We start from the raw sequence: 26,460 nt of genomic DNA, 5'->3' as shown, positions 1-26,460 counted from the left end.
AAAATCGTTCAGGCTTGATTTTGTGGAATATTGTTATATCCATGATAAATAAACACAAATGGTAACTTCCATAGTATTTAATTAAACGCTTAACGACAGACTATGGTTTCGACACTTATTGTTAGTGTCATTATCAAGGTAATCATTAAGGTTAATGATATGATTATCAATAAGTGAGATCAATAATGAGAGCACTGAAATACGAAGAAAACAACTGGGGGGATAAAGAACCAAGGGGTTCAAGAGATTTTTTTCTTAACGAGTTAGGAACAGAATTTTTGAATGGAATACAAACGAGATCGATTGGCTATTTAGTAGTGCATATGTTTTTCCACTCGATATCAAAACGGAACAGAGAATCACTCGTATCCCTTGGTCACCAAATGTTTGCATATTTCTTTTATCAATGTCTCATAAAATAATTCTTGGAGTACAGGTCAAATGTATATGATGCAGAAAAAGTTTTTAGCCAACGTTTCAGTTTATTTAATACTAACATCAGGGCAATGAATGATAACAAGAGAAAAAAATAAAATACCATGATGTACAATATTTAAACATAAATAAATGTTACGAAAGTGTTTTATTTACAATAATATAATTTAAAAAATAAGAAGAGGATACTTCTTATTTAAAAAAATTATACTTAGTAAATTAAAACTCTTTCGTGACATTTATTTATGTTAGAATATTGTATGTCATTGTATTGTATATTGTTCTCATGTTTTCATTCATAGCCCTGATGATAGTTTCAAATAAACTTAAACGTTGGCTAAAAACTTTTTCTGCATCACATACATTTGACCTGTACTCCAAGAATTATTTTATCATTAATTAAATGAGGTCATGATAAGAGGAGAAAAAAATCATTTATCAATTTCTGTACCTAACCCTGTTTAGAAAAGAAATCACTTGTACCCTTTGGCTTCTCAACCCCCACAAATCATATTCCATCTTAAAGAACGTCTCTCTCTCTCTCACCATCGGTTGGAAATTGCGTTTTTATCAAAGGAAGTGAAGGTTTCTTGAAATCACCGCTGAGTAATTAGGCCGTTGCACTCGCGTTTAAACGTGATTGCACCACCATTATCTCCCATTTCCGCCCTTTAATTGTCTTTTCATAATTTCGCGATGGGTTTCGCTTTCCCTTTTTTCTAAAATGATATCTCAAAAAAAGAAAAACAAGAAATGACCATCCGGCGGTGAATTTCACCTCGAGAATCGCACAAATGTTCGCTTTCACGCGCGAGTCGCAAAACGATAACCGCGCTAAGATGCGCAAGAGATAATCCCGCAAAAGATTCAACGTAGTTTTCTGCGAAATTTTATGGACAGCAACACGGGCAATATTCTCATTCTTCCCACGGCAAATTTTACTTTATACACTACTTGTATGTATAATTTCTCATAGTTATAAGCAGCACTGCCAAGAGTTCGAAGAAACACCGAAAGAAATATGAAATACATTAAAAAGTTGTCGTAAATGTCAACTTTAACAACTTCACCTTACCACAAACGTCGTTATTGATAAATTGTAAACTACTTAGCCTTTGTGCGCCTGACTGCGTAAAATTCCACTTGATGAATTAATCACTATTTAATAAAGGTACAAAAACGATTATTCACGTGTATGATATTTTCTGCTTCCGTCTAAAAGTACCTGGCCGATTCGACGCAAGAGCATATTTTTAGGCACTATAATTTCCGACGATAATCGCATCTATAACGAAAGAGATTAAATTTTATCGCTGAATCAGCGTAGCGAATGGATAAAGTAACCGCTTCTACAAAAGTAATAAACCATCATTTTTCACATTCTTAGAATATCGAAACACGCGGACAAACTTAATGGCCGATGACCAATAATGAGGGCGCAACCGGTGAAATTAACCGCATTGCGACCCAACGGAATGCGAGCCACTCACACGTTTCATTTGCGTGCAGTGGCGTTAAAATAAATGACGAAGCATAAAATCCGCGGATTTTGGATTCCTAACCACCATTGTGAAGAGAATATGCGCAAAAATTGGAATTACACACGGAAAACAAAATAAAACGTGGAGTTTGTTCGGAGGGAAATACCAAAAGCTGGAATTCCACATTTTTCTACTGTGTTTCCCACGAATACCTCCCGACGCGCAGCTTACTTTTTTATGATAAATATTTGTAAAGAAGATAAATAAATTTTAATTGGTGAAGTGGAAAATAAATAACGACTTTGAAAATAAATCAAAAGACGGACAAAAAAATGCATTGTGTTCACATGATTAATTTGAGTTTACAAATCTAAAATATTCTTATCGACACAAAATAGAGGCAAATAACACATTTCATTACAAAATCCGGAAGAAATGAGAATGAACTATCATATATATAGGTCAACGTTAACGTAAGTGTCTAGCAAAACGATGACAAGACAGATGACGTGAGAAATCTAGGCCTAAGAATAACGGCTAGTCAGAAATGGGAGTTCGAATTTCAGTGAGTCAAGTAAAAAGAAGAAAAAAAACGAAGAAGACGATGATCTCATCAAAACTGATTATCTCAGCGCAACCACTGTGGAGTGGGCTTCTGAGTACGATGTCTAACGACAATTTAAGCTTTCTAATCTTTCCAATCTAAGTGACTATAACAGCGAAGAGGGATAAAACCGGGCGATAGATGAATCTACGGCATGCATCTCGAAACGTACACGAATTGACTAGGAATGTAATTTTTATAGATAAATCAGACAGATAAACACGAAGCAAACTTCGTCCTATAAATTAATTGCGGGGGCACATCAATATCCCCATAAACTTCGTCTAAAATCGAGCGTCATTTGTTTGCAATACGACACGGACATGACATAAGAAAATTTTCTCACGATATCGGTATCCTCATGCACTTACGAATCTTACGATGAGCCGTTACCTGGATCTTCAGCAACACGTGGAGGAGGAGGTTCTGGTCCTTAAACGTAAGTTTTACGAATTAACTTTTTTCACACAATTGGCTTCTACTTGGACCAATTTAAAAAACTAGTCGCATGTGGTTATATCTTGTCTTTTCCAAGATCTGCACGAGTTTCTATGATCTCGTACTCCAGGGCTAAGCAATCAATCTAATATTTACGAACTGTTTTCGGGCTCTTCACTACAAATTATTGTTTCACTTCCGCCGAAGTTGCGTTATACGACTTGCTTACCATTTCCAAGGCGTGTTTATATCACCGGGTCATAGTTCACACTCGTAACTGAAATGACCGTTGGTCGGGCTCAGAATTAAGTTTAAGCGTTGGCTTTCTTTAATTAAACAATTCAAGGGCAAATTACGAACATGAGTCAATCAGAGGACAAAATCGAAACGGCCTTGGACATGGGAAGCTATACGTCTTCCGAAACGTAAGCAGACATGAAGTTAATAAACTGGTGTAGAGCCCGAGAGAAATGTCCTAAATATTAGTCATCGGGAAAAACTTAAATCTTATAATCTAATACGTCTTAAACGTTCTACCATAGCATAGGATTTTAGAGGCTCTTCAAACTTCCCACTCTGCCTAGAGTTACTAATACCCACATCTAGTCCACGATCAGAGAAAAAGTTCACTGTCGGATTCCCCGATTTCATACCTACTCACATCTTGACCCAGACAGATATACAACACAGAGTTCAATAGGGAATAGCTTTCAAGGGGTGCAAAAGACAGAATGCGAAGAAAAGATAGCAGGATTTTGAAAAATAAAAGTAACGCGAAGAAATTAATCGAAAAAAACGAGCGAATAATTTACTACTCTAGTTTTCTGAAAATAATACCAGATGAAAGTCATAGAAATCTCCGATTTTTTCATGAGCCAGTTATTTAATATTAAGTATTGCAGCGAGGGAGTTACGAAAAAAATATTATGGGTTGAAGATATTGATCGGCGAGATTGGCTGTAAACGAATATTAAACTCTAAAAGAATGAGGGAAGAAAAAATAACCGGGTTTTTGAGAGAATCCCGATGATCGGTAGAATTAATATTTTTTTTAACATAGCATGCGGCACTGGGAAGTCGATATTTTTGCTCCGCCATAAATAAGTCCGTGGAAGAAGGGAGAGGCGGAGTGGGTGACGGCGGATGTTTTCGAATCGATAATGCTCATCAAAACACAAAAGAGGTCGCGCTCTCCACATTATACACCATCATCTATAGACAACTACCTCCTCTCACAGCGGATGCGCACACTCAGCCAGGGCCGGCAGCACATTCGACTAAAAAGCACCACGTGGGGCACCAAGGGCCCAAGCATAGAGAAGGCCCAGTTCTTTTCCCATAAAAGGCTGATTTCTGTAGCCACTTCAGTCGCATTTTAATCGGTTATCAAATATGTCCGCGGCGCGGTGATGAAGGCAATGCGACCCACTTTTATTTCAAAATTTTGCGGTATAATACTTGTAGTTGCGAGTAATAGCATTGAAAAGTAATGGATTTTGATAGTTCACATCATCATGTATTCAAATTTCGGTTAACACCCCAAATTATACCTTATTCCGTCGTGAATCTCGGATTGATAACCTCATTCTCCACCTCCCTTTCCACGTGTCATCTATTTTCGTTCTTTACTCTCTATTCCCTGTGCTCTTAGTATTGATTGTTTACGTTTAAATTTCACGTTTTTCACGGCGTCACCGTAAATTGGCAGAAATGCTGTATGTTAGCAACGACTTAAATAAATAAATGAATGACTTTGTCTGTCAGCGACGCGAGTGGAGACTTTTGTAAACGCACTCAAATGAGCGGTGGGTGTCAAAACATAAAGAGGCGGACTTGAGGATAATATTTTGCAATAATCATGTGGGGCACTATGCAAGGGAAAGGATGACAGCTAACTATGAAGTTTTTTCACGTCCCGGCATGCAGTGGGGTCGATATTTGCGGGGAGAGGGGAAATGCCTAAAACTGACCGCGCGCGACACAATTTAAAAATGCATAAAAATTTGCAATTTGCGGTGTTTTTCTGCTGCGCCATCAAATCAATGGTCCCGCGACATAAACTAGCGTCTTGAGATCTACTCTCCATGACGAAAACTAAGGTTCTTGAGGATTGAACAGAGATTGAATCTTACAGACGTCGTCATTGATGATGTAGGGGACCACGCCAGAAATGTTCTTTTTCGAGACTTTGTGAATATCTTCGTCATGCTGCCATGCCGGCAGATAACAAGGTCCTGTTTCCGGTATACGACAATTAAAACGCATAACATTAATTAGTTTTTGAAATTACGTTATGTGCAGCATACAGGACAAAAAATATTAAATTTACCCAAATATAGCCATTTTTGCTTGGGTATTACCCGGCTCCATATTGAGATAAGAGAATGAATGAAATGAATAAACGAAATGAAAGTCTGAACTAAGGCTTCATCTCACGACTTTTCGTAAAAAATATTATTTAATGAGGAATAAAATGGTCAGTAATCCACAACTTCACTCTCTCCACAATGTTTCATCATTTGCTTTTGAGAAGGAAACAATAGATATAAAAAATAATTTCGTATATTGTCAACCACATCACAAAGGATTTTAGGAGGGCTCTTGAGCTGACAATTCCTTCAGTCCTAATCTGGATTCTCTCGAATTAGCAAGGCAGCCTACGTCACACTCCGTTTCTCCAGAATTCTAAACCCTAGTACCAGCAATGCCTTGTTCTTAAGCGCATGAATGGTATACATTAATCATTTCGCAGTGCGATTCTATCGAGGAATATAACTGAATTTTAGACCGACCTACCGTAGACTAGTGAAAAAATGTTGCTTTGCCATTTTTCATACTCCAATCCACGTGAAATGCCATTCCGTCAGAAAAAAAAAGGTTCCTTATCCTTTGTAAGCCAATGTAAAAGTAAAACTTGCACATATTGACAGAAGATACACGGTATTTATCAAATACACGTTTAAAAATCATTCACTTGGCGGTATCATGAGCAATGAATTCGAAGGAGGATTACTGTTGAGCATAGATTACGTCCAAGACATGATGAATCAAGGTTGCAAAAGTAGTCAGCTCGCAAACTCATAAGAAGTGTTTATTTTCAATCTCCAAAACATTTCGCAAGGCAGGGTAGGCGAATTTTCATGCCAGCAGGCCGTAGGTATCTTAACATTGGCTTGATAACTAATTCTCAGTTAGTAAAAGCTTTTACACTGATTCTATGCATAAGTCTGGTTCAATATTTATATATAACAAAAGTATTAATCGCATTTTTTGACATCGAAAAAATGCTCTCAGACTTTTTAAAAATATTTATCAGCAAGAAATTTCGATATCCTTACGTAAGATGCACTAAAACACCTCCTCTGAAACTGCAGCGGACCCTCACTGAACTAACAACCAACTGGAATCCATAAAATAAAATTGGCAACACTGATTCAGAGACCACACCAGCGATTCTTGCTACACATCTGGCAACGCTGGTGTAGATATAAGCCAAATATTTCACCTGTGTCATATATGTAAAACAGATCGACATTTATTCCGATAGTTTGAAATCGCCCCCGACATCGTTTACCATAGTTTCTAGCGTCACTCTGAGGAAGGATTGCACAGAATGATGACGAAACTAATACTGCCAATACTCCTCACTTATTTAACACAATCCCATTGACCTCTTCTTGTTCTGGTCGTCGCTTCTGGAACGAGCGGGCTAGAGTGTAGTCTTTTGGGGAACTTCCTATTTGGAGCGTGTGAGATGGTTATCTACGATCCGTGGTGCTCGGATATCAAAGGAGCGAGCTTCCCACTTCACTCACCGCTGACTCGGGAGGCGCTGCTGTTCCTCGCACCGTTCCTCTTCAGTTTGTAAACCACAATGGCACGCGGGTAGTGTGATCTCTGTTCCGCTGACACGCCTTTACTCGCGAATGAAAACGGAGAGTCGCACACCCGGCGGCAGAAAACGGACCTTGGTAAGGATAATCGCGCGAATAAAGCTTGTTTTCGTGATTACACTTACCCACATTGGAAAGGCAACACTGGCCCCTTATACTTTTTGTTAACAATGTGTGTTTCATGCGCATAGTCAATCACGCTGAAGAGGTGGTTTAACTATACAAAGACAGCTGGCCCTGTGCCCCATCAAAATACCGGGGAGAAATTTGGAAAGTTAATACATTATAATATTGAATCCAAATTTTCCAGCAATACCAAGGAGGCAGCCATTTTTCTGGGAAGTACGGATAAATATGACAGAAAGTTAAAAAAAAGGCTTGGTCTACGTCATGCAGTCGTCGTATTTTACGTGAATTCTTGGAAGTGTTTAGGAATATTTTAATAAATGTAATTATCCGTACATTTTTATATGGTGAATTAAAAGAAATATGCCCTCATATATTGATTTTGATCACAATAATTTTTTATCGAAGGAAGTAATAGCATTCGGTACGCGTGTACTTTCGGGGCTCGACGTAGAATCGAGGATCACTTATTCTAAAAAAGGTAAATGTTTGCGCGTAAGATCTTACAAATCTCCACAGTTAAGGCATTCCACTCCTTCATTCCTCAACGCAGGAAGGAATCCTTCAAAATGTCCATTCTCTGCTTCTTGAGTTTAATTATGACTTTCTGACTTCGATTCTTCCAATGCAGCAGGATGAGTCTCAACAATTTCCTTTCAAGCCCCATCGTTGATAAACGTTTCGCTTGAAATTTGAAGAAATATAAGTTTTTGCTCGCGTATCCAATAGGACCTTCCGAGGGTATAATTATTAGATAGTACAGAAAAAACAACTAAATGTATGCAACTCGCTACACAACAATGCTGAAATGTGATGGCAACATATTATGCTATCTAATGCAATAGTTTTTCGCCTTATTATTAAAAAGTATTTTTTTAAACTTTCGAACGAAATGTGCAAGCTGATGATACTGTTCGATTAATTTTTGGCAACTTTACTGCGCTAATGCATGATTTTGGTATAATGATTTTGACACCTATATGTTTTTCGTTCCACCCTATTAAATAAAATCCGAAGGTTCAAGCGTGGAGAGGAATTTTTCCATACTGAAAAAAATACTTACAATTTTGCACGATTATATTTATTACGACCTAATTTTCATTGTTACTTCATCACCTGCTCACAATTTTTATCTTGAAGATGATCTAATAATATTGGAACCTAGGTCGGAATAAATTTTATAATCGCGGAAAATTGCAAGTATTTAATTCAGCACTCGAATGAACATCAACCCCTACAGCCTTTTCGTGTCACTTTCAGGAAGCGACTCCACATGGAAAGGAGAGGATCCGAGGGGCTGTTTATAGCGGTGGGAAACCTCAGTCATAGGTCTGCGTCCCATCCCCTGGAAGGGGGTGGAGATTAAGGGGGTGGGCGGGAGGGGGCGTTATGGTTCTCGGATGTAGAAAGCGTGAAGCTCACCCATTTCCACCCACCCCAACCCCAGCAACATCTTGGGCCAATTTCATTATTTTTATCGAGAGCAAAATTTTTTCCTCCCTTTATGTGCAACTTCCGATGCGAACTTTAAGACGATGAACGAAATAGACATAGCTATGAGGATGGTGAATCGACGCCATTCCAAGTGAAAATAAACTCCTCATCCCCACGGAAACTGTGGCCTAAGGTCTGTTTACACGATACATCAACACGTACTAGTGTACGAACGATTTTAGTGTACCGAATCGGAGCATGTACAAACGCATGAATCAAATAGAACAGGCTCTATTTTATGGTCATGCATTCGCACAAGTTAGGTGTTCACACAATGCATTTTGACGTTGATTTTTGCGTTCATACTAATGTACAAATGTTCAAACTAATACACACAAAAGACATTACCTTGTACGAGGTATAATACCGTGTAAACAGGCCTTAAGAGCATATTTCAACGAGGGGTGGACAAAAACGTATGCACCTTTGTTTGTGCTACACGCTAGATGCTCGGGCTAGCGAATTCAATACTCGCACAGGCTTCGGTTGCGTTCGGAAACAATTGGACGGTCTCACGCGCAAGGGTGAAGCTTGCTACCTCCCAGAAGCACGCAATTCGGACGCGGCTGGAAGCTTCGTTCGGCGGCTCGATACAGTTCCGCCTCTCCACTTCAAGTGGGAAGCAATGGCCTCCCTTTGATGAGCGATACGCAGAATAACGATCGCTACGAGGCTGCTCAGAGCAGCAAAAAGGTCAACAACTGGATATAAAGGAATATAACTATGTAAGGCTCACTATTATATTAATATTCAACCTGAAGATGTACCTACGTTACGAAAAACGGGTCGTGCCCATATTAATATAACCTCTTCGGTCCCGAAAAAAACCTGGCTCACAGAAAAATGTTTCCTTGCTAATATTTAGCACATATGAGACTACTGACATTGTGTGTGGAAGTATTTTTGAAATTGTTTCTATAATTGTTAAAATATTCTATGTCCACATATGTGGACATGAGGATCATATATGCAGATTGTGAAATATACTTTTCTGTTTTTTATTGCGATATATATGTACTTTTTTTACTTAATTGATCAAATACTATTATTGCATGCGAAAAAATTGTACCACGAATAAAAATATAAAAGTTTATCAACAAAATGAAGAATAAATAATTTTTTTAGTAATTTTTATTTTTTAATATTTCTCAAATAAACAGTTATGTCAAGTATGAATTACAATGACATTAAAATAAAGGCACATAAGTAATTAAAATCTTAGTACAAATCAAATAGTTCAATTATTATGATACATAATACAATCTTAAAAAAATAAAAAACAATTGTTTTCTTTCAGCATGTTTAGTGCCTTGTATGAAATTTTTGAAAACAGCCATTGAGGCTCACACATAAGTATACATCACACTTTTGGCATTTAATCCTAGTTCTTGATGAACAGCCAGAGTGTCTGCATCGTGATGCATTTTTGTCATTGCTAAAAATAGGCCAATGATTTATCCTGTCAAATCTGACGTCATTGACAGGGTGTATGATTCTTCGACGTTTTTGCTGGGTTTGATCCTCGTGGTCAATTTGCTGATCTTCAATGCCTGTTTCTTCATTTACACATATTTTAGAACTCTCATGAGGGCCTGGACTAATTGAACTACATTTTGATGGCCTGCCTCTTTTTTTTTGGATCTCCTCCCTGATTTCAACCCTTCCAGATTCAAAGTGAATCATTGCATTGCCTAATCGAGTTCTAAATTGCAAAAGTGAGGCAATTTCTCTTTTTGGTACATCTGCCTTCACACAATTTCGGCGGTACATTACCCAGGAATTTACTATAGCCAAATCAACAAAGTGCGTAAATACCCGTAAAGGCCATTTTTTGGTACGCATTGAAGAAGAGTAATATGCTAGAAGTCGATCACAAAGATCAATTCCTCCCATACATTGGTTGTATTTTTTTATAACTAGAGGCTGGTTGACTTCACGTTTCCTCTTCTCTGTTTTGTCCCATCTCAAGCAAGATGAGTGGGGTTCACTACCTATGCAAGTAGATAGCATAGTGACTGCCTTACTATCCTGCCACTTGACACAACACATTTTTTTATCACTGCGCAGAACCTCGTCATAATCACCCCGTTTTAATTCTTTGTCGGATTTCAAAATACTAAGTGCACCACCTACTCTGTTTTTCATGACAGTACCACAGAGGTTAAAATTATTTGCCACTAGGTAATCACCTAGTTTTTCACTAGTGAAGAAGTGGTCGCAGTAGATGATGGAATGGCTGATCGTCCTCGTTAGCAACTTCACAATTCCTGCGCCCAGACCAAGCTCCCTCATGTCCTTATCAGGAATGGTTCCTTTTCCAACATAGATATGAAAATCAAGAACAAGACCATCTCTTTCTGCAAGAACAAAATTTTTTAGTCCTACTGGATGTGGCTTATTCGGTACATACTGTCGATTAGGACATCTACCAGTGAAAGAAATCATTTGTTCATCTACAGATTGTTCATTCGATCTAGGTAGCATGTGACATTTTTTCAAAAAGGCATCAAGTATCGGTCTTACTTTTTGTAACTTGTCATCGCTATCGCTAGTAACAAATTTGTCAACGAAATGTAAATGATTCCTTAACTCGAAAAATCTGTCCCGTGACATGACTTTTTGAATGAGAGGAACGGCCAAATCCCTACTCCAATACAGCCTTGTTTGCGGATAATTTAGTGAACCCATCAAAATGGACACGCCAACAAATCTGATGATTTCATCGTAGGTCATATTAATGGAGCGATGATCTCTTACTTGTACTGAATACAGGTTGCTTTGTTCTACCACACTTTTCCAAAAGCTGGGAGGAAAATACTCGAAAAACATATCGAGGAAATTTTGACTCCCTTCCTCATTTTCACAAAAGAGATCTTCTACGTCGTGTACATATGGTGGCATCCTGTAAGTTGTACAATTTTTTGCAGATTACTTATTTATTATTATCACCAATGTATTCATAAGTGCATGCAGTATCATTCAATGCACTTTAACTCACTTGTCACGTGTCCATTTTTTATTCTTCGGAGTGCCTTTTTCTGAATTCGGTGAACGGAGTGATGCTAGTGGAACATCATCTTCACTTGAATATTCTTCTAAATATTCATTAAAATCATGTTCTTCATCTTCACCACTAGATATTTCCCCTGGAATATCCACATCACTATCTCCTAACATTTCCAAAATGTCATCAGCAGAGAGGCCTATAGCATGTTAAACAGCAAAGTTAAACCCGATGTCCACATATGTGTACATTTGTTAATTGAAGGATAGAAAAATAATTGGTGGTCGCACGAAAAACAACAGACTACCATCATAAGTATAAATAATGATTACATTAAAAGAAAAAAATTCAACATGAACCAGTGAAAATTAGCGGAAATATAGTTTACTTACTTCCCATGTGCTTATTTGTGGCCGCCATTTTGATTTCTGGAAAACAAATGCTGAAATAAATAGCTTCTAGTATGTAGAATTGGCGCTGTCAAGGCGGAAAATTCAAAAAAAGGTATGTCCACAGATGCGTACAAGAGTACAATATTCTACTGGAAGAAACTAGCCTGTGAATTAATAATAAACCGGCCGTCCACATATGTGGACAAGGGGACCGAAGAGGATAATAGTTATCTTACAAAGTTTTATTCCTTCATTTCTAATATGGAGAGGTTTTAGAAAATAAAGCCTGAAGTTATCAGTTATATTAAGGTCAACGATGATGACATTTTTATAAACCATGATCAATTTATTTTAAAATCAGGAAAGGAGTGCAATTTTTTTAGTGTAATCAAAACAATAAAGTCACTCTGAAGAACCAGATGAAAGAAAAAAGAACATTTTTAGAATGCAAAAGCAATGAAAAATACATAAGGAATTAGGGGGATTGGTACTGCTAAGCTTTTATAGGCTTGTAAATAGGTGCCATTTTTAAAGTCTACGATTGGATACAAGTTCGAAGAATTGAATAACTTCTAGAATATTTATTCTATGTTACTCATTCGATAATGATAGTAATCTTAACCTCGTCTTTATTCACCATGCGAAATTAGTACATCTTCAGTAATTTGTGAGAAATTTGGAACTCATGGTTCATAAATTAATTGAAAATTAGCAATTTTTACTTCGTATAAAAGTCAAATTCAAGTGATTTTTGCATTTGAAAAGTGGAATTTAAGCCTAACTTTCTAGTTTTTATGCCATGAAGCGAATTCAGGACTAAGGAGTCCTCTCTTACAACCTGATGGGATATTTAGTTTCATACCATCCAAAACTGGCAAAAACTTCAGGACTATCCAATAAAATAATGCTTTTAATTATATCATGATGAGTACAGAAAACATTTAATATCTAAAATGATTGTAATCATCAAAATTTGCTTACCTTTATACCACGCTTATTCAGTGTTACTTTTTATTTACATGAATGATTGTGTAAGCAAACCCGAAAATGTCCGCAATTTCTCCCCCGATCATTAAATAACAGGCGTTTATATTTACTCCCATTGCCTTTAGCGGAATCCGAGACGTCATAAGACAAACGCTTCGAAACTAAAATCTAATTTAAAATCCCAAATAACAGAAGTTAGGCGTGTATCGCAAGGGGGTCACTGAAAATCACAGATTTTTTGGGAAATAAAGCAAAATAAGAAAAAAAAAAGTTCGACACACAGTAATTGCCAATTACGTCCGTAGCGGATCCCGAGTGACAATGGAAGCGAAAGCCATATTTCCCGATATCCTTTCACCGATGCTGATAAAAAAAAGAAACGAGGAAAAAATCCTTCGGCTAATAACGAGAAAATATGGAGGAGGAAAAATTTGAAAATCCGAGTCGCGTCCGTGAAAGAGGCAATCCAATCGATCGATGAGACCGTATGCATAAACCTGCGTACTCCCGGGTCACTGACCTCAAATTGCCCCAATAACAGGAACAAGGAGAGGGGATCGGCTTACAGACACTCCAGCACTGATGATATGAAAAATGATTTTTTTAAAGTCATTAAAGAGTGTCACGGAGAGAATTTTTCCCTCTCAAGATTTAACGAGAATTTACTGAAATTACGGATTTGCAACAAAAATTAAGTTCCGCGGAATGCGGCCGAGAGAAAACTTCCATCAAATGAGCCAAGGAGCACTTTTACGACTGAAATGAATGGCAAATGGCACTTTAATTGCAATTCTTGACGGGAATAGTGGAGATGGCGGGAAGTTGGAGCAAAAAATGACGGCGATTACAAAACATAACGACAGAATGGGAAGGAAATATTCTCGAAAAATATACATAACGGTATTCCAGGAAAGGGAAAAGTATTTGCGCGAATGTTTCCCGAGCAGGGAGACACTTGTAATTAGCGACGATCGCAATTCTGCAAATTAAGTCCAAGGCGGACTAATTAGTTGATGCAAATATCGAGAAAGTTACTGATACACGGAAACTGAGAGAGAAGCAGACAGAAAAAAAACAACTGCCAATCGTTGAAGCACAGTCCGACAGGAATGGAAAGCAAAGAACGGCAATTCTCTGCAAAGTATACCAACGAAAAGGAATACGACATGAAGGAAACAGTTAACAGCTTCAACGTTTTCCGTTCAACGACACATTTAGCGAAGGCTTCACACACTTTTACAAAACTATGTTCATGATGGTTTAAATTCATGCGCGACAATATATAGCAAATTAATGAATTTTTAATAACTGAAAAATCGATTAAAAAAGAGGTCGAATCATTTAACGGTGCTCTTAAAGCAGGTTGAACAGGACGGCGCTAAAACACGACCAAAAAAAACAAAACCAGTGCGACATCATCGTGGAAGCAGTGCACCGCAGAGATAAGACCTCTTACAGCCAACGACGCGACGTCTGTCGGCAGAAATAATAATAATAATGATAATGAGAAGACGTAATTTCTGAGAGAAAAAACCTGTTACTTCCGCAGCTTCTCTTCCACACTCCTTTCTCCAAAACGATAAAAAATATAAAAAAAAAACTTGAACCAACAGCAGTCCCTTTCCATTCAGGCATCGCCGCGTACCGTACCCTCCCGTTGAAAGTGCACGGGAGAGAAAAAAAAAAGCAGCGGACAACCTGCCGGTCAAGGTTATGCGAGCCGCGGACAGCCAAGCGGAAATACATCTAGGAAGAAAAAAAAACGTAAAAAAACGCAACAGAGAGTGGACTCTGGCGGACCGAGACGAACGGACTGGTTATGAGTGCACAGCAGTTTTTATCTCTCTTCATTTTTTTTATTCCACTGTTCTACGACAACGGCAGCATATAATGGTCAACCCGCGACAACAATGACATCTACCGGCAAACGGACAAACTCAACTCAAAAGGATTGTTCGAGGAGAATATTGCATTAAACAAAATAAAACAATTAAAATACTACGCGTTCCTAACCATTCTGGGATATTTATTTTTCCCATTCCGGTGAGTGAACTCCGTGACACAATACGTCGGCAGCAGACGTCCACTGGATTTCTGCGAATTCGCCTTCAACGTTCGACACCTCAAAGGGGCCGTTTTAAACGGGACTTAGAAACCGATCCGCAGTCTGGGAACTCGAGACCTTATCGTTTAAAAGGCAATATCGTATTCGTGCACTGCATTCGATTCGATTCTCGGCATAATATTAATGTTGGTTTAACAAGGAATTAAAATATTCCCACAGGATTTATTTTCGCACAACGCGTTGAGTCGCTACGAATATTACAGTCTTATTTAACCAATTTTAATAATTTACACCACACAGTGCCACTTATAGGCATACATAGGAGAAGGTAGAGTATGAACTAGACAAACTTAAGCTTCAGATTTTTCCCTTAGTTTATTTAGTGGTATAAATAACTGAAATTTGAAAGGACAATTCTTTCAACCTTTAGGTTTAGTAAAAAAATCATTACCACGTATTCCTCTCTTGAATCATTAATTAAAAAAAATCACCAAAATAAAGGAGTAAATATCGTTATCTTATCTCACCGGAGGAGTAAAAAGAAGAAGACGAGCTGGTTAGATGACGAGCTGATAAGAGTAGCACTTTTACATCGAAAAATTTAATTTGAAAAATGCAGAAAAACACTTAGCTTGCTAAAGTGAGATATAATTTTAAAAAGTCAAAGTTAAGACACAAAAAATTCAAGAACCAGTTGATCATTGCGAAACATTGAAAAATTTTTAACGACAGCAATTTATAAGAACATCAGTAACCAGGCAATAAACGTTGTACACAAATATCACATTTCCAGGGCGTGTATTTCGATTCACTATTACTCCAGCCAGAACATGCAGCATCTCGCAATCTAAAACTTCTCGTCGTCCTACCCCACTTTGGGTGCAAGTTATTTACAAATGCCCTAACTTATCTTATAACAATAATACTGATATGGTTTTTTATGTGACGATTAATATTCTGAGACTATTTTAGGAAAGAGTAAAAAATAATTTACTTTAATCGAGTGATTCCTTACATTGAGATCTAATAATTAAACAAAAACACATCTTGCTCGCTAATGCTCGCGAAACAACCTGATCCGCCGTCTTCTGCAGTGAAATTCGTTACTAATCGCCAGAGTCCCAGGAAGAGCTAGAACTCATGCTGCTACCTATGAGTGCGTAACAGAAAAACCGAGTTCGTCATCTTACCCGCTTCGTCATATTACCCGAATTTCCCATACGAGATAAAAGGAAGGATCAAATCGATAGTTCCATCCTGGAATCACGCAACGAATGGAAAAACATAATCGAACACCATCATCCTCAATATGGATTCTCACGGTCACGCTAAGCTAAGGGGCGAACAAAAATCCACCCATTGCTTTTCCCACGAATATTATCGGTGATGGCAATGTCGGTTGTCCATTGGGTAAATTACTTCGCCACAGCACACATTTCAATGGACGAGGCAAAATTCAAAATGATACAACGTCGAGAGGTAATTTATCACGTAACATGTCGAAGATGCGAGTTTATTTACAAACTGTGTTTTAATTGGTCGCCTAACACTGCACCTTCCTCCTTAAGAACGTACACTATCCATTGGGATTTCTTTACAGTATATATAAAGTAGACCAGGGTCAAAATTTGCCTCTTTCTAAAAACGCATTTTAGAAAATATTGAGGTAAAAATTTCACAGCTGAGATACCTAAAGGGAAAAATTTGAACAAGGTTAATTCTCTCTATATTATGGAAATTTCAAGAGGCAGCCTATTTTAAGTATACCGGGACTAGCCACGGTGATCTCTTTACGGAGTCACCAGCAATGCACAAAATGCGCCAAAATTCCACAGAGTTAAAAAAAAATATTCACCGTGACCGGGATTCGAACCAAGATCCCCCAACGGTCGAGTGTTATATCCAGCTAAGCTGCCGAGAAATTCCCATTTTGAACGGTATAGTCAACAAATTTCCACAGAGGGGAATGACATCTCGGGTTCGAATCCCGGTCAAGGCGAATGATTTTTTTCTCTGTGGAATTTGCGCGCATGGCAGCGTTTTAAGCGATAAATACGCCGCCATAAAAAAGAACCAGTCGAGGGGGGGGGGGAGAGCGATGCGTGCTCTGGGGAGAACACGACGAAACGGTCAATAGTTCGACCTGTCAGTCGTACGAGCGAAGCAAACGTCCATCGCAGCAAAAGGAGAATGTGTTTGGAGTGAAGGTGCATTAATGGGTCACGGCACAGCGGCTTCCGGAACTCGGGTTGATCACGCACATTGGCGAGAGTGGAAATGGGATGGTTTAATGGCCACCTGAGAATAAGAGGGCATTGCACACCTCCACCACCACTCAGCTGATGGTGCTCCACGGGGATATAGATACACATGTCATCATTATCGCAAGCCAACAATCCTACGATTGGTGATTGTTTTTCGGGTTCATTCCGCGTTGACTCATATTTTGCGGACGACAGTTACGGGCGCGTTCCAGCTCCCGTCTTCGGGTCCACCACTTTCGGGCTGGAACGCGCCCGAAACTGTCAACGCGCAAAATATGAATCACGCGGAATGAATCCTAAAAACAATCACCAATCAACTCACCGCGGAAGCCTCCGTAATAATCCTAAGATTGGTTTGACGCAGTATACGAGAGTAGTGACATTTAGTGATTATAATTTTATTCATCAGCCAAGTTATTCACATGAAACACAATACATAATGAAATCACTGAAATATAAATATAGATTATTGAAATTATTGCCGGCAGAAGTACTAATATTTAAATAAATTACTAGTAATGGCCATTACGGTCCTGATAAGACACAGGCTTGTCAGAGAGTGTCAGTTCAAACAATTCAAAGTGATCAGAATTTTCTTCAATCATTGACAAAATATCAACCGTTTACTGCTTTTAGAAGTAAATTTCTATGCGATACGAAGTGAAACACTTTTCACTAATGCTGCAGTGCAGCGAATTAAATGTGGACGGTAGTTTAACAAATTTTTACGCAGAAAGTGCAAAGTGTTTCACTTCATACCTCAGCATTGTAACATAATGTAAAAAAGCCACCATGTTGTTTGTAAATAATTTAAAACTAACAATGGTAGTGAGGGACGGGGAGATTGTTGTGAACGGAAAAAGGGGAGTCGTGTATGGAGAGAAGGAGGAGGTAGACGTGTTATAAAGAAAGATCGGGAGAAAGACTAAAGTAGCGGTGTATTGAGAGAGCGGAGGAAGAGATACGGCAGAATTCAAGATCGGCATGGAGAAGAAGAGAACGCAGAGAAAAGGCGGCGCCTACGAGAGGAGAAGAGAACGGGAGAAAAGGGATATGAAGAACTCAAGATCCACACTGGTGCAGTTCATGGCGGTGGTTCAGTGAGTGGTAGTACGGATAATATAAATGGGATTGTGATAGTCATGGTGGCTTTTAGATGTTGTTTTTTGCTTCCAAGTTTCAAAATATAGAGCTTGTTTTATAATTATACTGAAATTATTTGTTAAGTTAGTAGTGGATATTTGAAAACGTTACTTCATGGATCTCCACAAAGTATCCGCCTCACCCATTCAATTCATATTTGTTGTTCATTCATTCATTCATTATTCATTGTTATGGGTAACAATAAAAATTCAGATATGGTGTAGTCAAATCGTGAGTTTGGTTTGATACAGCTCCCCATTCCTCTCTCCTATCCGCTAGCCTTTTCATAGCGACGTATTTCTTCTCTTTTACATCCTTAATAACCTATTCTATGTTTCGGGTCCGTCCTTTGTCCATTTTCCCTTCCACCTCTCCTATTACGATTGTTTTCATCAGGCCATCAAACCTCATTATTTGACCAACTAGATTTTACGGCTACCAGTGTAGGTTTTTAGGAAACTTCTCTTTTCTTCCACTCTACTCAGCATTTCCTCATTACTTTACTGGGACGGTCCATTAGATGTTCTTTACTCTTCGGCAGTAGCATATTCCATTTGCTTCCAGTCTTGACTTCTCTGCTGCTACCAACGACCATGTCAGTGTACTCTTCATGTACTCGCTGATATGATGAACTGATACTAAGCGTCACACCTGGCAAAATTACCTCACTGGTCATTCATTATTTAACGCCTCGTGCGTGGTGCATAATTGAGAGTCCGCCCAACCCAAGCACTCACTGAGGATACTCCGACGGTTGCTACGTTACGAAGGTCGCTGAAGGCCGGATGCCACGGCTAACGAATACCATATTCGGAAAGGCTTCGGGTGAATTCGGAAACAATTGAGCGGTCTCACGCGCAAGGTTTGTGGATGCAAACTCCGCGAAGCACGCAATTTGGACACGGCTTACGATTCACGAGAATATTATGATACGACAGAATTTAGATTCCATGGCTACGTGCGTGCGTGAATAGTGCTCTTTAGACGGAGTAGAGTGGAACATTTCCCTTTGGTGCAAGCGAATCTCATTTGCCTTTATTATTTCTCCTCTCCATCTCTCTATATTTCATCTTCCATCATCGTAGCATCTGCGTGTCTTCCGTCTGAATCGGGTGCAGATACTTACATTCCGACAAAGAGGGCCTCGAATTCTTAGAAGAGCCTCTCGATATGTTCTTCTCTTGAGCAGATGGACAGTGTTCCACAGACCTCGAAAATGAACCAAAAAGTGAACTTTCTCATTGGTGGGTAAGGGGCATTAAGGAAATCTCTACTACTTGTACTGCTAATAGCAAAAGGTATCTAGGACTAAATTATTCGGCACAGGCCAGAATGAAACAATCGCACTTGAGACTGCCAGAGTATTCCTGGTGCTCGGGTAAAGTAGCCTTCCCTTTTCAGAGAGCTATATCATCACTGATAAGAGTCCTATTTGAATTCTGTAGATTGGAAAAGAAGTAATTACAAATTAGTATTTGAAATTTAATGCTAAAAATGCACGATTTCGATATTGCAATGAAATTTTTACGGTAATATGAGAACGTACGCATAATACCGAAAGTGAAATGTAACCAGTTGCGAAAAGGTTCCGTATGATTTACCTTAACTACGGTATGTGTTAATAAATAGCATTGAACGTACAATGTGACTTTTAATTCTCCTTCTCTTGGTTCCACATGGTGAAGCCGGAAGCCTTACACATAATCTCGGTTTAGTCAACTTAACGTACACCATACGACTTACAATCGTTTAGGAATCAATGACACGACAGTTTTCAATATAACACGATGCCTACGTTCACACTCTGCAAAAAGCTATCATTCTCATTGGGCTGTATCATAAAGGGCGTGTCACGCCGAGTATCGAGTACCTATTTATGCATTCCAACGAGATTCCTCAATCGTAACGAAATAAAATATACGGGTACGTTCGCTGGAAAAGAATTTGATCGAAAAAATATCTCACGCGCCGTATGGTAAAAGTGGAATTTATCGAGAGGAAATTTTTTCGAACGTGAGTGCGACTCAGATTAATGCCGAGTGAAGGGATATACAAATATATCGATGTGACGGATGAGTGAGCGAAAAATTCATTATTTTGGGATCGTTCGTACATTCAATTCATATTCAGCATTTTCTCATAATCTTAATGGAATGGATGATTATTATTGAATCGTGCGATTTATTAGAATTCCAGATTTAGGCTGGATGACAAACAAAATTCACCATGAAGTGGATTTAAAAAAAATGGCATGATTAAAATTTAAAGCATTGCATGGAGACTGCCATACATTTAATAACGATGGGTATGGGAATGCTTGTATTGCATTGGATGGAAGACAATGCGTAGAGTAACTTATTTAAATGGCGAATCATTCCCGCGCAACCGGTCATGGATATTTGCTTTTCGTGAACGATAGCCATTTTCATAACCTGATTGTAACCGCCTTGAAATCATCAGGATACATTGGGGATCAATTCGTCTACATTTGACTTTACCACAAATTCGAACATTTTACGTCTGTGAAAATATCGAGGTAAAATTTTCAAATTAGGTTGGATTGAAAAGAAATGGTAGGTATGCTTTACGGTTAAAGCAGAGTTCTAGGAAATAGTGCAAGTTTTAAACGAGTAATGATGTCACCAAAAAAAGAATGATGAAGTGTAAGCTGTGATTTATCTGAAAGAAATGACTTCAGAAGAGAATATTAGGAATTTGGGTAATATATATTTATGTTTTCTCAAATTAGCCAAACGAATGGATTTTTACAAGCAATTCTCGTCATGCTTAAATTATATAATGCTACATTACTTCATAGTCATTAGCATGCGAGCATTTTTTCCAGGAAAATATCATAATCAAGGTTAATGTATAATCTTGAGAAAAAAAATTGTCTTTCCTATTACTCTTTGAAATTGAGCATAGTTCTCACTAGAGTACACACTGATAATTTATTTTCTGCGAGTAGTTATCCCTATTTAATGTCCAGCGCTGTAAATGATTCTCTTAGCTTCCATTATTTTAGCACACCGTCAGTCAAAAATCTCTTCGGTATTTTTTAATCTCTGAGCGAGAGTTTGATAAAAAGTTAAGTTTTACATACAATCGCTCATGATTCAGACACATGCGAGAACTCACACATATGCTCGGTTCAGTATCGTATTTTGTCCGAGATTTCTTTACACACTTCTTCCCATAGGATCAAACAAATATTTTCTATTTCATTCAGCATTGAAAACTCTTCATGCATGAAACATAGAAGTGATATTGAAAAACATTTCCAGGGACTTTATGCGTATCACACTGTAACATCTCCATAAACAAGGGTATACAATAGTTATAGTGTCATGGATTACAATTAATTACAAGCATATCGTTGTCTTATAACTAGAAACGAGGCAAAATAAGTTGTCAACCGGATGGCGTACAAGACAAACCTGATACGAACCGCGTACAATTGAGGAGGTTAAGTTGTTTCGGACGGCTACCACAAGCGAATAGAGAACGTACCGCACTAATGCGGCAGGTATTCGATTCGTTTATGGTGGCGTCCCCGATGTGTGCGAACTAGCGATGGAAAAATGTCGGTCGAAATCAATTTTTCGAGCAATCGATAAATAATCGCAATGAAAAGCTCGACTTTTGAACAAAAATCGAAATTTGAACCGAAAGATCGATTAATCCTAAAAAAATCGACGGTCCTATAGAAAATAAGAGCTTATACAAAATTATGTTCCTAATTCATCTAAAAAAATCACTCAAATTACGCATATGTGTCACAAAATATCTAACAAGAATATATGCATGGATTGTTAGTAGTTTTAAAGTTTAGGTATGATCGCTTCGAGAAATAAACGCTTCACTTACATTTTTAAGAAAGATCAACTGATAGATGGTTTCTGGACGATTGAGGGCGAGCCTTTCCAATCCTACCGGCCACACAGAAAAGCCTTTTACATGGGACGGATGACGTCATCATAGGCCAGAAGTGACTGCTAAGATCAAACTGAATGGTCAAGATTTAAGTATGGATCGAAACTCGACAATCATTAATCGATTTCGATTTTCTCGATCTTTGACCATTAAAATATGATTTTTGATTTCAACAGAAATCGATTTTTCCATCACTAGAGTGAACTTCTGTGTAATACGGCAAATATTTGGTACCTGATAGACACCGTATATAACCGTACACCACCACTACAGTATAATCGGTTTTACCTGATTTCTAAAAGGCGCGAATTAGTTTCGTGGGCACTCAATGCATGCGCGCCGTTCACACACGCTCGGGTCAGTTTCGTTCATCGTCTGAAGTATACTTCCTTCAACACATACGTTGGAACAATTTTTTTGTTCCATTCATTACTGCAAACAAGGGCGTGCCCAGGATCAAAACTAGTGGAGCCGTGGTTGATCAAGTTGTAGATAAGATTTAAGCATAGAAAAGATGAACGAAATCAACATTTTAAGGAAACTGTGAAAGCTCTTTTTTAGTTTTTAAAACTATTTGCTTGAAAAATATTATTTTCCTTTGCAATTTTTGCTTCTAGGGGAGGGGGAGGGGGCAGCTGCCTCCTCCTGCCCCTCGGTGGGTACGCCCATGACTGCAAACTCTGCATATACATCTATATGAAGTATAAAATTCCCATTAAAACATTTTGATTGAACTTCATTCATATCACAGTGTAACGCAATAATTTTAGTGTCATGGATTACAATAAATTTCAAGCATATCGTCGTCTGGTTACTAGAAACGAGGCAATAAATTGCAAAATAAGCTGTCAACCAGATGGTGGCCAAGACAAACCTGATGTGAACCGCGTGCGTGTGAAGACGCTAATTCGTTTCGGAAGGCCACCGAAAAATTAATCGAAAATCTACTGTTCTGAATGGAATCGTATATTGTGTAAATCGATGCTAAAGTGCAAATATTTATCTGCGTCCACAAATCCAAGTGAACTAGTTTCATTCTTCTCGAGTGATATTTACACAACTTCATTCGCCTCAAGAGGCACTTGTATAGATTATCTCTTGCTTATCTCGCTTCTCTGCTGTTTGATTATATCGGCGTCCGATTGCTTACCCAGAGCGACGACCATTGTGAGCTTTCGCACGGCGAATGCATCCAACTTTACTTTTTATCAAACGATCGTAATGAGATAACGAAACTCCGATGAGATTTGTGACTGACGTTGGGCGATTATCATGCCACAGCCTTTATTTGATGTATTATTATTCCTTAGCGAATGAAAAACTTTCTTATTTAGGTATGGCATTACCTAAGGCACAGGTGTATTTTTTTTCCCGTTTCTATAGTCCTAGGAAATCCAGAAAAACAGACTGAGACGTCATAAATGCAACATTTTTAAGCGCCTATTTTAAATGCCTATTTTTGGTCCTATTTTGTTATATTTAGGGCCTGTTTAGGTTTCCTATTTCATCCATTGTTAGTGTCTAAATGGCCTAAGCTTATTTCTCACCGACCATAAAATATTGTTTATATTTATCATGCAGGCACAGATGTATTTCATTTCCCTTTTATATAGTCCTAGGAAATCCTGAAAAACAGATAGAAACGTCATAAATGCAACACTTTTAAGCGCCTATTTTAAATGCCTATTTTAGGTCGTATTTTGATGTTTTTAGAGCCTGTTTAGGTAGCCTATTTCATCAACGTTTAGTGTCTAAATGGCCTAAGCTTATTTATCACCGAGCTATGGCATCTTCTTTATATTTATCGTGCTCATAACACCGATATTCTGGTGACTGGACCTCAGGAGAGAGGAATACAGAAAGGGGCGACTCTCCGTCGCCATGGGGATCAGAGACTCTCGGCGTATTCAAAAGGGAGAAGAATTTTCATCTCTATCCTCAAAAAGAAAGACACGCCTACGAATATTGTAATAATAACAAAAGATTCTCCACTCGGTCGCTAAATGCTTCATCACCCAAGCGTACTTAAATGGGTTCCTCAAAGTCACGGGAATAATAATAATAATAATTTGTCTTTATTATACAAGCGAATTTAGGACAGATTTGTCCTCTCTTACAATTAACTTGTTAGACATTCACAAACATCCATGCCCTGGATGGTAGTCAAGCCACCCAGGCGGGATTCGAACCCGCGACCTCTAGGTTGGCAGTCGGGGACTTTACCCCGGCGCCACCGAGGCCGGCAATCGGGTTGGCGTGGTGGCAAGAGTGTTGGCTTCCCATCCCGAGGGCTCGGGTTCAAATCCCGGCGGTGGAAGAGAATTTTCAAAGTCTGACTGATTCCTGTTTGAATGATATGTGGAGGATATTTCAAGCGCAACACTCCGTCCGTCTAATGGGACGTTTAGCCGTGATTCCCTAGGCCACTTTCGTTAAGAAACTGGTGTCCTATCCTAACACACCCTGCCACACGCCTTTTAGCCGGCTTGCGGGGTAGTATGTAGATGTAGATGAAGAGCAGGCTAATGCGGACGCCGGGTTTTCCTCCACCCTTCCTCGCTTACCCTTCCATTATGGCACCTTAGCTGTCCGGCGCCTCCTGCATACCATATTAAATTCATCACTTGCGTCGCTGACAGGCAGAGGGATTCGAATTTCACTGAGAAATGAACCATAATTACGGCTGTTGATCGATAATCGTGAAGCTACAATATGTCCAACCGTAACTTTTCAATGATAGCAATTGCGACTGTAAATGCTGCAAGCAAATGAAACATTGAGAGGTCCTTCCATTTTTGAGTCTGCACAAATCGCCGCGATGCATTTATTTTTGGAAACCGCTTAGAAAGCGCTCTTTGTGGCAACATTAATACAGTTTTTTTCGAGACGGACTGCGGGCATTTCATTAGGATGCGCTTGGATGAGCAATATATTTAGCAGAGAAGATGCCAGACAAAGGAAGTAGTTCGTAAACTGACGGTGGATAGAACTTAATTAACTCGGTAGTGAGCAATAGAAAGAATTTTAAACCTGCAGGCTATTCGCGTTTTGAATATTTTTCAAGCACTGAGATAATAACGCGATCCGACGCATTGAGTTAGGGTTAGAGTTTGCGAATTGGAAAAACCTAAAATTCGACGATTATAATTTAAGCAGTGCTTTTTATCTGATCTTTAAAGAACTTTGACAAGGGGACTTATATGAAGTTCACTAAGTTATCTCTGATGATTTAACCTTTTACAAGACCGATAATCTATTCAAAAATCGATACGTGGATAAGATTAGTCACAAGATTATCTCCTATCAGAGTTACAGACAAAATGAGTAAAGATAAATACTCCCATCAGTGCCGTGAATCTAAGCCACATAAAATTCCAATCATGGCTTTTATCCAAAAATATTTCTCAGCTGTTTCCGCACAGAATAACTTCAACTCGATAAACGAAATGGAACAAGTGACTAGGAAATTGGAAACAGCAAACGATGCTATTCTCCAGGAGGGAGGAGCTAAATTCATTCATAGGCCTGGGGATCATGCCTGAAAATAAATTTCTTGAAAATTGGATTTCACATCGACACGGGGGCAAGCAAAATGATACAAGAACTCCGTTTTCACGATCTGACGCTTGAATAAGGACCATAGAATTTGTTTTGTTTTCCTAAAGGGATTTCGCAAGAAAGCAAATGTCGTAACGGATACTTAAGAGAAACATGAAAAAGCCGTAAACATCGTGAGAAAAAGTAATGGCTGATGGATGGTAGGCAGGAGAAGCAAAGCAATTAGGTCTGCCATAGATAAGTCAACGTGCTTCGGGAAGTCGTGCCGAGATAGATAAATTTCTAGTCAGGAAAACCATTAAGCACGATGTTTTTCACTTATGAGATAATCGTGGATAATTGTCCTAAAAAAGCTACACTCGAGTAATTTCAGGAACTGAAAAATGGATTACAGTGCGATCTCAATGCAACCGTGACTTAGCCGGATAATAGAAAATTAAGTATTACAGGAAATGGTAAGCCAAAATACTTTTTACAATATAAATTTGGAAATTCAATGTTCTCTTTGCAGCAGACCGCTACTGCAACACTATGCATTCGCCGCTCCGTCAGGATGCTATTTTCTTTTGCGATCTTTAGTTTTTTCTTCCTTACATGGTCGATCACGCCACCAAAACTTCGGAAACACTCCGCAGAAATGCCA

At 38.6% G+C, this 26,460-nt stretch overlaps 2 protein-coding genes across 8 annotated transcripts in view; both read right to left on the bottom strand.

Moving 5' to 3' along the window:
* LOC124159560 (ras-specific guanine nucleotide-releasing factor RalGPS2) overlaps positions 1 to 26,460 on the bottom strand; it is a 327,801-nt gene that overhangs the window by 209,108 nt on the left and 92,233 nt on the right. The window lies entirely within an intron of this gene.
* On the bottom strand, positions 2,897 to 12,078 carry LOC124159781 (piggyBac transposable element-derived protein 2-like). Its single transcript, XM_046535699.1, has 4 exons — positions 11,868 to 12,078; positions 11,470 to 11,674; positions 10,661 to 11,373; positions 2,897 to 2,952 (listed from the first exon to the last, which is right to left on the bottom strand). Exons 1-4 carry the CDS (start codon positions 11,893 to 11,895, stop codon positions 2,897 to 2,899), a joined length of 1,002 nt encoding a protein of 333 aa, XP_046391655.1. The 5' UTR covers positions 11,896 to 12,078.

Source organism: Ischnura elegans, chromosome 5 (genome assembly GCF_921293095.1).
Source record: "Ischnura elegans chromosome 5, ioIscEleg1.1, whole genome shotgun sequence".
Classification (NCBI taxonomy): domain Eukaryota; kingdom Metazoa; phylum Arthropoda; class Insecta; order Odonata; family Coenagrionidae; genus Ischnura; species Ischnura elegans.
This window is presented reverse-complemented; position numbering and strand designations above follow the sequence as displayed.